Raw genomic sequence first — 13,110 nt, 5'->3', positions numbered from 1 at the left:
AAGGGGGGGGGGGGATCTAATTTTGCTTTGATTTATGTTAAATGGGAGAATTGATACTAGCTGTACAATGGAGTACACATGTAACCATATCATGTGGTAAGTAGTATTCATGCTTGTGAAGTGCTGAGTTTTAACAGTATGTAAGTGGATAATGTTTGGAACAATATAAAATAATATCAGAAAGTTGAAGTTCTATTTGTTCTTCTCAAAACTGCATATACAGTGTTCACATTCCTTCTGCAGGACTTAAGAGCTATGTAAGATATTTCATGAGGAGGTATTTCGGGCCCCAATCTTTTAAGTTGTTTCTGAATCATTTCAGGCTTGATAATTTTGGAGGAACTGATGCCTACCCAAATAAAGTCATCTGAGCAAATGTTAGAGAAGCAAGATGCTAAATGAGAAATCTTACACTTAACGAACTCCCTTGCATGGGTTTTTAGTCAACTAAAACTGTTGTTGATGATGATAACAAAGTCATTAGAAAAGTGGGTAAAAATTGCATGGGTATATCACATTTCATAGTTGTTCATCAATCATTGATGATGTACATGATACCGGTTTTGATATGTATACAGTTATAAGATTTTATATTAAAAATTACTCTTTACAATTATATTTCACATTAAAATTGTAGGTTTAGGAGGCCTATTCTTCAGTATTTCCTTACTCTTTTGCTCCTTAATTCTAGTACATGGCAATTCTGCTGGTACTTGAGGAATGCAATCTTAGGCCCCTTGAAAGATGTTCTAGCAATTTCATGTTGGCCCATTTTACTTTTTGCCAGCATAGCTTTCTATTGAGGGCAACCATAGCTGAAGTAATTAATGTTTCTGAAATAAACTGCTTTCAGCTGTATATGAACTTTTACAGGAACATGACCGGTTACTTCAGTTTCATAAAAACAGGAATAAAGTAAAAGCAGATGCCATGAAATTGACTGGCGAATTAAAGAAAACTGTTTAAAATTGACTGGAATTGTGCAAGAAGATAACCAGAGAAATTTTCTGATCTAAAGTTTAACAATGGCAAGATGAACTGGGGGCAAACCAGACAAGCAAAGAAAGGAAAGTGATGGAATGACAGAGGAGGCCAGCCAAGTAGTGGGCCACTGCTTCTCCAAAGGAAATTATGTACTCTCGAATAGAAGAGAGACTTCTTATGTGGTTCTATTGTACTTTTAATGCAATTTTGCTATAATATCATATTAAAATGTTTGCAGTTTCTTCTTATAGACCACTTTTCACTTCTTGTGCTGTAATTATTATGGTAACTCAATTGGTGCACAAAACAAAGATATCAATGTAAATTAAGGAATTTGATTCTGTAAATTGCTATCTACCACATTTTAAAAAGCAAATGGTGATTGTGTATTAATTTTGCAGGTGCCTGCCTTATTCGGATGCTAAATCACAGTCTAACAGAACCAATGTTCAGGAAAGGAATGGTAATCTATATAGACAAGTGGTGAGTATAAAAATCATCATGGACTCCATCACTTCATTTATAAAACTAGATCCTAAGAAAAATCTTGGTCTTCTGTCCTTATTCCTCACATTTGTTGATGTGGGCCCTCCTAGTATATATAGATCATTTCAAGGCACTGTCCTATTGTTTCTGTGTCATCCTGTATGATCCTAATCTATGTATTTGGTTGTGCCCTGGGCCTTTTTTCCAGTTTTTATTTGAAGTAACGTTCTTGACATAGGGTTGGGTTTACAGCGCATTACATGCTCACACCAATGAAGCATTTCTCTTGAAGCTTTTCTGCTAAGTTTTCACCTTAACCAAACCTTGGATGTGGACATTTCTTACTCTCTCTTTTATGACTTCTATTTCAACCTCCCAGTTTTCATACAGTTTTCAGCCTCTTTATCAACGGAAGCTGCAGATGTTATTAAAAATTCTTACTTGAACTGATGAGGTGAAGTTATAAGAACATTGACTAGATGTAGTTGAGGTTTCAAACTGGTAGCCATTCTTGAGAAGTGAGAAGTTGCAATATATATATTCCATTTTGTTCATATTTATTCAAAGTTCTCTACATTCTAGCACTGTGCATGAAACTACTAGGTTAAGATTGTCTTTAATTTCTGGCAGGGATTCTGCTATTAGAAGTATGTCATCAGCACATAAGTGTCCATAGAATTGATTCCTGTAGATGTTCTGTGTGGTGTCACCGCCAGACACCACACTTGCTAGGTGGTAGCTTAAATCGGCCGCGGTCCATTAGTACATGTTGGACCCGCGTGTCGCCACTGGCAGTGATCGCAGACCGAGCGCCACCACACGGCAGGTCTCGAGAGACGTACGAGCACTCGCCCCAGTTGTACGACGACGTTGCTAGCGACTACACTGACGAAGCCTTTCTCTCATTTGCCGAGAGACAGTTAGAATAGCCTTCAGCTAAGTACATGGCTACGACCTAGCAAGGTGCCATTTGTAACATTGCATGTATCTAAAGAGTCTCACTTGTATCGCCACAATCTCCAGATGTCTCATCAAGAACGATGTATACAAGGATGTATTAAAAGTTAAGTATTCAAAGAGCTACGTACTTTTCTTTATAACATTCATTACGTATCCTGTTTCAGACCTCACTCCATCCTTCGTGAGTTAGCGCGTGCATCTTGGCCGCCTCTTTCAATTAGTGTGCGCAGTGTTGGCAAGTCTGCCGACACTACATTCTGTAACACAGTTCATGACCAGATTGAATAGCAGTGGACTCAAAGTATATTGTTGGTGGATCCCAACTTTTACCTTGAATTCTTCACTGACACCTGCAGCAATGAGAGTATCAGCATTCTTGTCAGGTTCTTAACACACAGTGTTTTCTAGAGCAGGGTTTCCCAAACTGTGTTCCATGGAACACTGGTGTTCTATGGGAAATGAATAAGTGCTCCATGAAAAACTATTAGCCCTCTAATAGTGGGTAATTTTCTGGTATTTCAATGCAAAGTTGTGAGAAATTTTTGCTCAATGAAAAAAAAAAAAACTTGCTGTAGAGTTGATTTTTAATTTACGTTTCATTTAGATAATAGAGGGGTGCTAAAATCACAATTGACATTATTGAAACAGAATAAAGTTATTGATAAGTTTTCTGAGTAATGTACATCATAAAGCAAGGTTCCATACATAACCTCAAAAATGTGGGTACAAAATCGGTGCCACAAAAAGGTATGTGTAAGTAAGTAAGTGAGTGAGACTGGAGAACGTGAAAAATGGGACTCCCAATGCTTCAGATGGAAAAATAGCAATGTATAGTTACTTAAACAGCACACTGCATAGGTGTGTGTCACAGTGACATCGCGAGTAGTATCTCCGTTCCTCTGTGACTACTCAAATGTTTCGGATGGAAGAATAGCAACCTCCAATGTTCCAGAGCAACAGAAAAGATTTGATGGTAAAATAGCAGTCTAGATGTTCCAGAGCAACAGAAAAGTATAAAACAGGAAAATTGCACATTCAGACATGCAAACAGGTAAAAAGTTACATCCAACACAATAATCGTGGGCCCTTCGAAACTGTCCAGAAAGAACTGAACGCATGTATGCGTGTTGCCCATGGCTGGAGGGTTGATAACATTGCAGAGGGCTTTCAGATGAACTATTCCAGCTGTCAAAGAAACAGCTATTTGCCCATAGAAAATTTCATTTTCACCTACTTTGCATGTATAGTAAATGAATATTCCTTTAAGGAAAATGTTTCCATAAGAACCAAAAGTGGTATTATCATCACTAGTTTGAACACTATCCTTTGAATAATAAATTCTAATGAAATAGAGCAATACAGCATGAATAAGAAATTATCTATTTTGTGTAACTGCCATAAATACCCACCCGGATGTTCACATGTGTCAGCACACTGCCCAGTGGATTGACAATGGAGGCTGGCATGCCAGCCAACCTGAGTATGGTTTTAAGAGGTTTTCTACATCTGACTAGGTGAATACCATGTTGGTACACAAGACCCACCTCAGTTAAACGATCACAAATATTTGAGAAGTGTTCTCACACTTTCACGTAAATGACACTACACAGAGACAGTCAAGATACACATATTCTCTTCAAGGGAGGGGAGGAGGATGGGTGTGTAATGGAATGGTGACAGGAAGGATATCTGACCACACTTTAAATTAATCATATCCATACTCATTCGTACCCATGTCAACCCCATGGAGATGCAAAGGCAAAATAAAAATATGATTGCTTGAAAATTCTTACAGTAAACAGTTTTTTAAAGATACAGGTGTTAAAACTATTAAAATAAAACTGAATGAAACGTCATAAACCCACACAACTGGTTTCGCAGCTTTTAAATTGTGTCTGCAGGTGCAAATAGTTTTTTAAATTAATGGTTGCATAATGATCAATTGCAGTTATCTGAGATACCTTAAAATACTGAATGACTAGACCTTAAAATGGAAGAAAATATTATGCATCAAGCCAGGAAACTGGAGTGGATCACATATGCTCACAAGAACTGGCTTGTTTGTACTTATACAGTTTGTACGTTAATACCAAAAGAAAGTTACTTGCAGAGGCCATGTCATAGGTTACAGAATGCCACAGAGTAACATTTGGTGTGGCTAAGTAAAATTTTCAGCCTCCGTCAGTGATAAAGAACCATTGTCAATTGATAAAAAGATAATAGTCATTGATGGATATTGTGTCTAAAAGGAAAGAATAGATTTGGGAATTGGAACTGATCCTTAATGAAAAATAGATGGGGCCGTCCCCATGTGACATGGATCAACTGCCAAGAATGGGACTTGCCTGTGTTAGGTCCAATTAAGATATGCTCTTCTCGACCTATGATGAGAAACAAAATGCCCCTTGTAGATGTTATTCAGGCAAGTACTGGGCTCTGGGCACCAGTGACTAAAAGGAAGAATTGTATGCTGCTAGTCAAACTTACCAAAAGCCGATACACTCACGTATATTTGCCACCAGCATAGCAGCTGACAACATAAACTACAAGCGTAGTGTGTTGTCAAAGTATGTGCTATGGCTGTTGTCTGTGTACTGGAATGATTCAACGTATGAATTATCAAGCATTTTTGAATACATATTTTAGCTGTGGTTGCCCCAGTTTTAAAATACTCTGTAATAGGAAAAGAAAGAAAAGTCTAGCTACTGTGTATGTAATGCATTTAACAAGTAGAAGAACAACTTCTATGTGCAGCAGATTACTAGTGATGTAGGGTGTACTGCATAATGGAGATGAAGAGGGAGGCAGACAGAAGAGTGGAATGGCATACTACTGGAAACCTACATTTGCATCCACACTCTGCTAACTACTGTGAAGTACATGGTAGAGGGAACTTCCTATTGTACCAGTTATTAGGGCTTCTTTTTCAGTCATGTACCTAGCACAGAAAGAATGAATGCTTATAAGCTTCTGTTTCAATTCACATTAGTCTAATGTTGCCGGGAGTGATAAGTAGTAAAAGTTGGTTCTAAAAGCTGTATAAATAGGTGTTTATGGGATAGTTTGTGTCTGCCTTGGAGTATCTGCCAATTCTGTGACACACTCTCCCATGGGTCTAACAAAGTTGTGATCATCCATACTGCCCTTCTCTGTATTTGGTATGGGTTCCTCACGTTTGAGCAATATTCTAGGAAGGGCTGCACAAGTTTCTTGTAAGCAGTCTCCTTTGTGGATGGATTGCACTTCCTTAGTTTTCTAACAATGAACTGAAGTCTACTACCTGCTTTACCTTTGACTGAGACTGTGGTCATTCCATTTCATATCCCCACAAACTGATGCACCAAAAAATTTGTATGTGTTCACTGATTCCACCTGTGACTGCTAATTCTGTAGTCACAGGATACTGTTCTCTCATTTTGTGAAGTGCACAGTTTTACATTTCTGAACATTTAAAGTTATTTGCCAATCTTTGCACCTCTTTAAAAATCTTACCAAGATTTGACTGAATATCTTTGTGCTGTTGTCAAGTATTTTTTCATTACAAGTAACTGCATCATCTGCAAAAATTGTGTGGTTACTGTTGAGATTGTCTGCAAGATCATCAAATTAAAACATGAACAGCAAGGGTCCCAACACATTTCCGTGAGGGCACACTTGCAGCTCTGTCTACATCTGTCAATGACTCTCCAACAAAGGTAACATGCTGCATCCTCACCACTAACAAATCCTCAACCCAATCACAAATCTTGCTTGGTACACTTTATGAAAATACTTTTGATAATACGTATATGTCTGGTACTCAATAAAATTCCTTTTCGAAGTCAAGAAATGGTGCATCTATTTGACTACCTTAATCCATAGCTTTCAGTGTGTCATGTGCGGAAAGTCCGAGTTGGGATTCACACAACATATGTTTATGGAATCATTGCTGCTTAACATGGAGGAGTTTATTCTATTCAAGCTACATCACTATGTTTGAGGTTAGAATATGTTCTAGGATTCTGAAAGAAATCAGTCTCGAATGATATTGGACAGTAGTCATGGGTGCCCTTCTTGAAGATGGATGTGACCTGTGCTTTCTTCCAACCACTGGACACTGTTTTTGGTTTGCGGGATCTTTGGTATATTAGGTTAAAAGGGGTCCGAACTTGGCCACAAATTTGGTACAGAATATGACAGGGATTCCAGCAGGTCCTGGAGCTTTGCTCACTTTTAACTGCAGTCATATGATGATTAAATTGAGGCATTGCTTCTGGATTTTTGTTTGTGAAGGAACATTTTAACAGAATTAAGTATTTCAGCTTTTGCTTTGCTACACTCTGTTTCAGTTCCTGCCTTGTCCATGAGTGTCTGAACACTAACTTTGGTGCCACTAGCAGCCTTTACATATGAGCAGAATTTCTTTGAGGTTTTTGAAAAAGCTTTCAATAATATTCTGCTGTTGTTGAAGGCTTCATACAGTGACCTCTTAACAGCTAAATGCATTTCATTCAGCATCTCTGTGTTAGACCTACATCTTGTTTTACACCAGCTTGCAAGAAATCATGTCTTTATATATCAGTCTTCTAATCTGTCTTTTACAAATCAAATATCAGCTTTCCAGGCTACTTGTGCTTCCTTCAGCAAAGTACTATAGCCTCCTGAGCACATTACTCTTGCCAATACCATCATCTCCATACAAATTCTGTTGTGTTCTATGAAATTTGTACAATTTGTGTTCCTCTTTTAGCAGGAAAACAATGACAGCAAATTTCTTCAGTTAGAGTTCAGTTATTAGCATGGGAAAAAAGGTTGGAGGACAGGAATTTGAAATGCTTAGTCAAATAAAGGCTAAAACCAATTATATTTGCACTACAAAAATGTAAAATCTCTTAATAAAGAAGTTATAACAACATTTGGATTGGTTTCAGTGCTGCATTCATAATACATATTAATGTTATCAAGTTGTTAGGAATTCATTTTCTTTAAATATCTTTGGGGTCTTAGCTTCATCTGGATGCTCTGCAAAATATGTACAAGTACTTCACCTACAGCCCTGACAAAACTCTACCATCTGGTGAGCAAGATATATATGAGACAGGCGAAATACCCTCAGACTTCAAGAAGAATATAATAATTCCGATCCCAAAGAAAGCAGGTGTTGGCATATGTGAAAATTACCGAACTATCAGTTTAATAAGCCTTGGCTGCAAAATACTAACACGAATTCTTTATAGACGAATGGAAAAACTGGTAGAAGCCGACCTTGGGGAAGATCAGTTTGGATTCCGTAGAAATGTTGGAACATGTGAGGCAATACTGACCATACGACTTATCTTAGAAAATAGATTAAGGAAAGGCAAACCTATGTTTCTAGCATTTGTAGACTTGGAGAAATCTTTTTACAATGTCGACTGGAATACTCTTTTTTCAAATTCTGAACGTGGCAGGGATAAAATACAGGGAGCAAAAGGCTATTTACAATTTGTACAGAAACCAGATGGCAGTTATAAGAGTCGAGGGGCATGAAAGGGAAGCAGTGGTTGGGAAGGGAGTGAGACAGGGTTGTAGCCTCTCGCCGATATTATTCAATCTGTATATTGAGCAAGTAGTGAAGAAAACAAAAGAAAAATTCGGAGCGGGTATTAAAATCCATGGAGAAGAAATAAGAACTTTGAAGTTTGTCGATGACATTGTAATTCTGTCTCTGACAGCAAAGGACCTGGAAGAGCAGCTGAACGGAATGGACAGTGTCTTGAAAGGATGATATAAGATGAATATCGACAAAAGCAAAACGAGGATAATGGAATGTAGTCAAATTAAATCGGGTAATGCTGAGGGTATTAGATTAGGAAATGAGACAGTTAAAGTAGTAAATGAGTTTTTCTATTTGGGGAGCAAAATAACTGATGATGGTTGAAGGTAGAGAGAATGTAAAATGAAGACTGGCAATGGCAAGGAAAGCGTTTCTGAAGCAGAGAAATTGATTAACTAAGAGTATAGATTTAAGTGTCAGGAAGTCGTTTCTGAAAGTGTTTGTATGGAGTGTGGCAATGTATGGAAGTGAGACGTGGACGATAAATAGTTTAGACAAGAAGAGAATAGAATCTTTCGAAATGTGGTGCTACAGAAGAATGCTGAAGATTAGATGGGTATATCACATAAATAATGAGGTATTGAATAGAATTGGGGAGAAGAGGAGTTTGTGGCACAACTTGAGTAGAAGAAGGGATCGGTTGGTAGGACATGTTCTGAGGCATCAAGGGATCACCAATTTAGTACTGGAGGGCAGCGTGGAGGGTAAAAATCATAGAGGGAGACCAAGAGATGAATACACTAAACAGATTCAGAAGGATGTAGGTTGCAGTAGGTACTGGGAGATGAAGAAGCTTTCACAGGATAGAGTAGCATGGAGAGCTGCATCAAACCAGTCTCAGAACTGAAGACCACAACAACTACTTCACCTACTGCCCAATAACGTGAGCTCCATCATCTTAGAAATTACAGTCAACCCAGAGTCACTTTTGAAATCAAATCAGGAATTAAGAAAGAATATCCAATTGTTCGTACCATATTTTAAATATTTGTTGGGAGTTCACTTCACCTTGTTCAAGGAAAACTACTAGTAAAATTTTCAGCCTGTTTGGACCACAGCCTGTTTCAAACTAGTTGTCACTTGACATTTAAGCTCCAAAGTTGCTGCATTATCACATCAAGAACAGTAACCAGGCAGCTGACACACAGCATCACTCAGGGGCTTGATAGAAAATCACTTTAAATCTGTATCTTCCAAAAAATATAAGTAAAGAAATCTCAAATTCACACACACACACACACACATGATATATATATATATATATATATATATATATATATATATATATATATATATATATATATATATATATATATATATAAAAAGAAAGATGATGAGACTTACCAAACAAAAGCGCTGGCAGGTCGATAGACACACAAACAAACCCAAATATACACACAAAATTCAAGCTTTCGCAACAAACTGTTGCCTCATCAGGAAAGAGGGAAGGAGAGGGAAAGACGAAAGGATGTGGGTTTTAAGGGAGAGGGTAAGGAGTCATTCCAATCCCGGGAGCGGAAAGACTTACCTTAGGGGGAAAAAAGGACAGGTATACACTCGCACACACACACATATCCATCCACACATACAGACACAAGCAGCGTGGTTTGGTAAGTCTCATCATCTTTCTTTTTAGATATATTTTTTCCACGTGGAATGTTTCCCTCTGTTATATATATATATATATATATATATATATATATATATATATATATATATATATATATATATATATAAAAGAAAGCAAGTGATGAGACTTACCAAACAAAAGCGCTGGCACGTCGATAGACACACAAACAAACACAAACATGCACACAAAATTCTAGCTTTCGCAACAAACGGTTGCTTCGTCAGGAAAGAGGGAAGGAGAGGGAAAGATGAAAGGAAGTGGGTTTTAAGGGAGAGGGTAAGGAGTCATTCCAATCCCGGGAGCGGAAAGACTTACCTTAGGGGGAAAAAAGGACGGGTATACACTCGCACACACACACACATCCATCCGCATATACACAGACACAAGCAGACATTTGTAAAGGCCGAGGCGGAAGTACAGAGGCAAAGGTGATGTTGAAAGACAGGTGAGGTACGAGCGGCGGCAAATAGAAATTGGAGATTAGCGGAGATTGAGGCCTGGCGGATAGCGAGAAGAGAGGATATGCTGAAGGGCAAGTTCCCACCTCCGGAGTTCTGACAGGTTGGTGTTAGTGGGAAGTATCCAGATAACCCGGACGGTGTAACACTGTGCCAAGATGTGCTGGCCGTGCACCAAGGCATGTTTAGCCACAGGGTGATCCTCATTACCAACAAACACTGTCTGCCTGTGTCCATTCATGCGAATGGACAGTTTGTTGCTGGTCATTCCCACATAGAAGGCTTCACAGTGTAGGCAGGTCAGTTGGTAAATCACGTGGGTGCTTTCACATGTGGCTCTGCCTTTGATCGTGTACACCTTCCGAGTTACAGGACTGGAGTAGGTGGTGGTGGGAGGGTGCATGGGATAGGTTTTACACCGGGGGCGGTTACAAGGATAGGAGCCAGAGGGTAGGGAAGGTGGTTTGGGGATTTCATAGGGATGAACTAAGAGGTTACGAAGGTTAGGTGGACAGCGGAAAGACACTCTTGGTGGAGTGGGGAGGATTTCATGAAGGATGGATCTCATTTCAGGGCAGGATTTGAGGAAGTCGTATCCCTGCTGGAGAGCCACATTCAGAGTCTGGTCCAGTCCCGGAAAGTATCCTGTCACAAGGGGGGCACTTTTGTGGTTCTTCTGTGGGGGATTCTGGGTTCGAGGGGATGAGGAAGTGGCTCTGGTTATTTGCTTCTGTACCAGGTCGGGAGGGTAGTTGCGAGATGCGAAAGCTGTTGTCAGGTTGTTGGTGTAATGTTTCAGGGATTCCGGACTGGAGCAGATTCGTTTGCCACGAAGACCTAGGCTGTAGGGAAGGAACCGTTTGATGTGGAATGGGTGGCAGCTGTCATAATGGAGGTACTGTTGCTTGTTGGTGGGTTTGATGTGGACGGACGTGTGAAGCTGGCCATTGGACAGGTGGAGGTCAACATCAAGGAAAGTGTCATGGGATTTGGAGTAGGACCAGGTGAATCTGATGGAACCAAAGGAGTTGAGGTTGGAGAGGAAATTCTGAAGTTCTTCTTCACTGTGAGTCCAGATCATGAAGATGTCATCAATAAATCTGTACCAAACTTTGGGTTGGCGGGCCTGGGTAACCAAGAAGGCTTCCTCTAAGCGACCCATGAATAGGTTGGCGTACGAGGGGGCCATCCTGGTACCCATGGCTGTTCCCTTTAATTGTTGGTATGTCTGGCCTTCAAAAGTGAAGAAGTTGTGGGTCAGGATGAAGCTGGCTAAGGTGATGAGGAAAGAGGTTTTAGGTAGGGTGGCAGGTGATCGGCGTGAAAGGAAGTGCTCCATCGCAGCGAGGCCCTGGACGTGCGGGATATTTGTGTATAAGGAAGTGGCATCAATGGTTACAAGGATGGTTTCCGGGGGTAACAGATTGGGTAAGGATTCGAGGCGTTCAAGAAAGTGGTTGGTGTCTCTGATGAAGGATGGGAGACTGCATGTAATGGGTTGAAGGTGTTGATCTACGCAGGCAGAGATACGTTCTGTGGGGGCTTGGTAACCAGCTACAATGGGGCGGCCGGGATGATTGGGTTTGTGAATTTTAGGAAGAAGGTAGAAGGTAGGGGTGCGGGGTGTCGGTGGGGTCAGGAGGCTGATGGAGTCAGGTGAAAGGTTTTGCAGGGGGCCTAAGGTTCTGAGGATTCCTTGAAGCTCCGCCTGGACATCGGGAATGGGGTTACCTTGGCAAACTTTGTATGTGGTGTTGTCTGAAAGCTGACGCAGTCCCTCAGCCACATACTCCCGACGATCAAGTACCACGGTTGTGGAACCCTTGTCCGCCGGAAGAATGACGATGGATCGGTCAGCCTTCAGATCACGGATAGCCTGGGCTTCAGCAGTGGTGATGTTGGCAGTAGGATTAAGGTTTTTTAAGAAGGATTGAGATGCAAGGCTGGAAGTCAGAAATTCCTGGAAGGTTTGGAGAGGGTGATTTTGAGGAAGAGGAGGTGGGTCCCGCTGCGACGGAGGACGGAACTGTTCCAGGCAGGGTTCAATTTGGATGGTGTCTTGGGGAGTTGGATCATTAGGAGTAGGATCATTTTTCTTCGTGGCAAAGTGATATTTCCAGCAGAGAGTACGAGTGTAGGACAGTAAATCTTTGACGAGGGCTGTTTGGTTGAATCTGGGAGTGGGGCTGAAGGTGAGGCCTTTGGACAGGACAGAGGTTTCGGATTGGGAGAGAGGTTTGGAGGAAAGGTTAACTACTGAATTAGGGTGTTGTGGTTCCAGGTTGTGTTGATTGGAATTTTGAGGTTTTGGAGGGAGTGGAGCTGGAAGTGGGAGATTGAGTAGATGGGAGAGACTGGGTTGGTGTGCAATGAGAGGAGGTTCAGGTTTGCTGGAAAGGTTGTGAAGGGTGAGTGAGTTGCTTTTCCGGAGGTGGGAAACCAAGAGATTGGATAGTTTTTTGAGGTGGAGAGTGGCATGCTGTTCTAATTTACGGTTGGCCTGTAGGAGGATGCTCTGAACAGCCGGTGTGGATGTGGGAGAGGAAAGATTGAGGACTTTTATTAAGCATAGGAGTTGACGGGTGTGTTCATTGGCTGAGTTGATGTGTAGGTGAAGTATTAGGTGGGTGAGGGCAATGGATTGTTCAGTTTGGAACTGGTATAGGGACTGATGGAAAGAAGGGTTGCAGCCAGAGATGGGAGCTTTAAGTGTGAGGCCTTTGGGGGTAATGCCAAATGTCAGACAAGCCTGAGAAAATAGAATATGGGAGCGTAATCTGGCTAGGGCGAAGGCATGTTTGCGGAGGGAATGTAAATAAAACTTAATGGGGTCGTTGTCGGGGGTGTTGTGAGGGTGACATGGTATTAGAAGGTGGAAAGTGTAACATGAGGCTGAAATGAAAATGAAAATAAAAATATAGGGGGAGAGATAAAGGTGAACTAGAAAGCAACTGGAGATCTGGTATGTGTTTGTTGGTAATGAGGATCACCCTGTGGCTGAACATGCCTTGGTGCAC

At 40.7% G+C, this 13,110-nt stretch overlaps 1 protein-coding gene across 1 annotated transcript in view; it reads left to right on the top strand.

Moving 5' to 3' along the window:
- Window positions 1-13,110, top strand: part of LOC126214857 (aminopeptidase N-like) — a 235,715-nt gene that overhangs the window by 158,907 nt on the left and 63,698 nt on the right. Inside the window, exon 11 of the mRNA XM_049941492.1 lies at window positions 1,386-1,467. Coding sequence (XP_049797449.1) covers window positions 1,386-1,467 — 82 coding nt within the window. The remainder of the gene's footprint in view (window positions 1-1,385; window positions 1,468-13,110) is intronic.

The sequence above is a fragment of the Schistocerca nitens genome, chromosome 12 (genome assembly GCF_023898315.1).
Source record: "Schistocerca nitens isolate TAMUIC-IGC-003100 chromosome 12, iqSchNite1.1, whole genome shotgun sequence".
NCBI lineage: Eukaryota > Metazoa > Arthropoda > Insecta > Orthoptera > Acrididae > Schistocerca > Schistocerca nitens.
The sequence above is the reverse complement of the archived record's forward strand: the minus strand, read 5'-3'. Positions and strand labels throughout refer to the sequence as shown.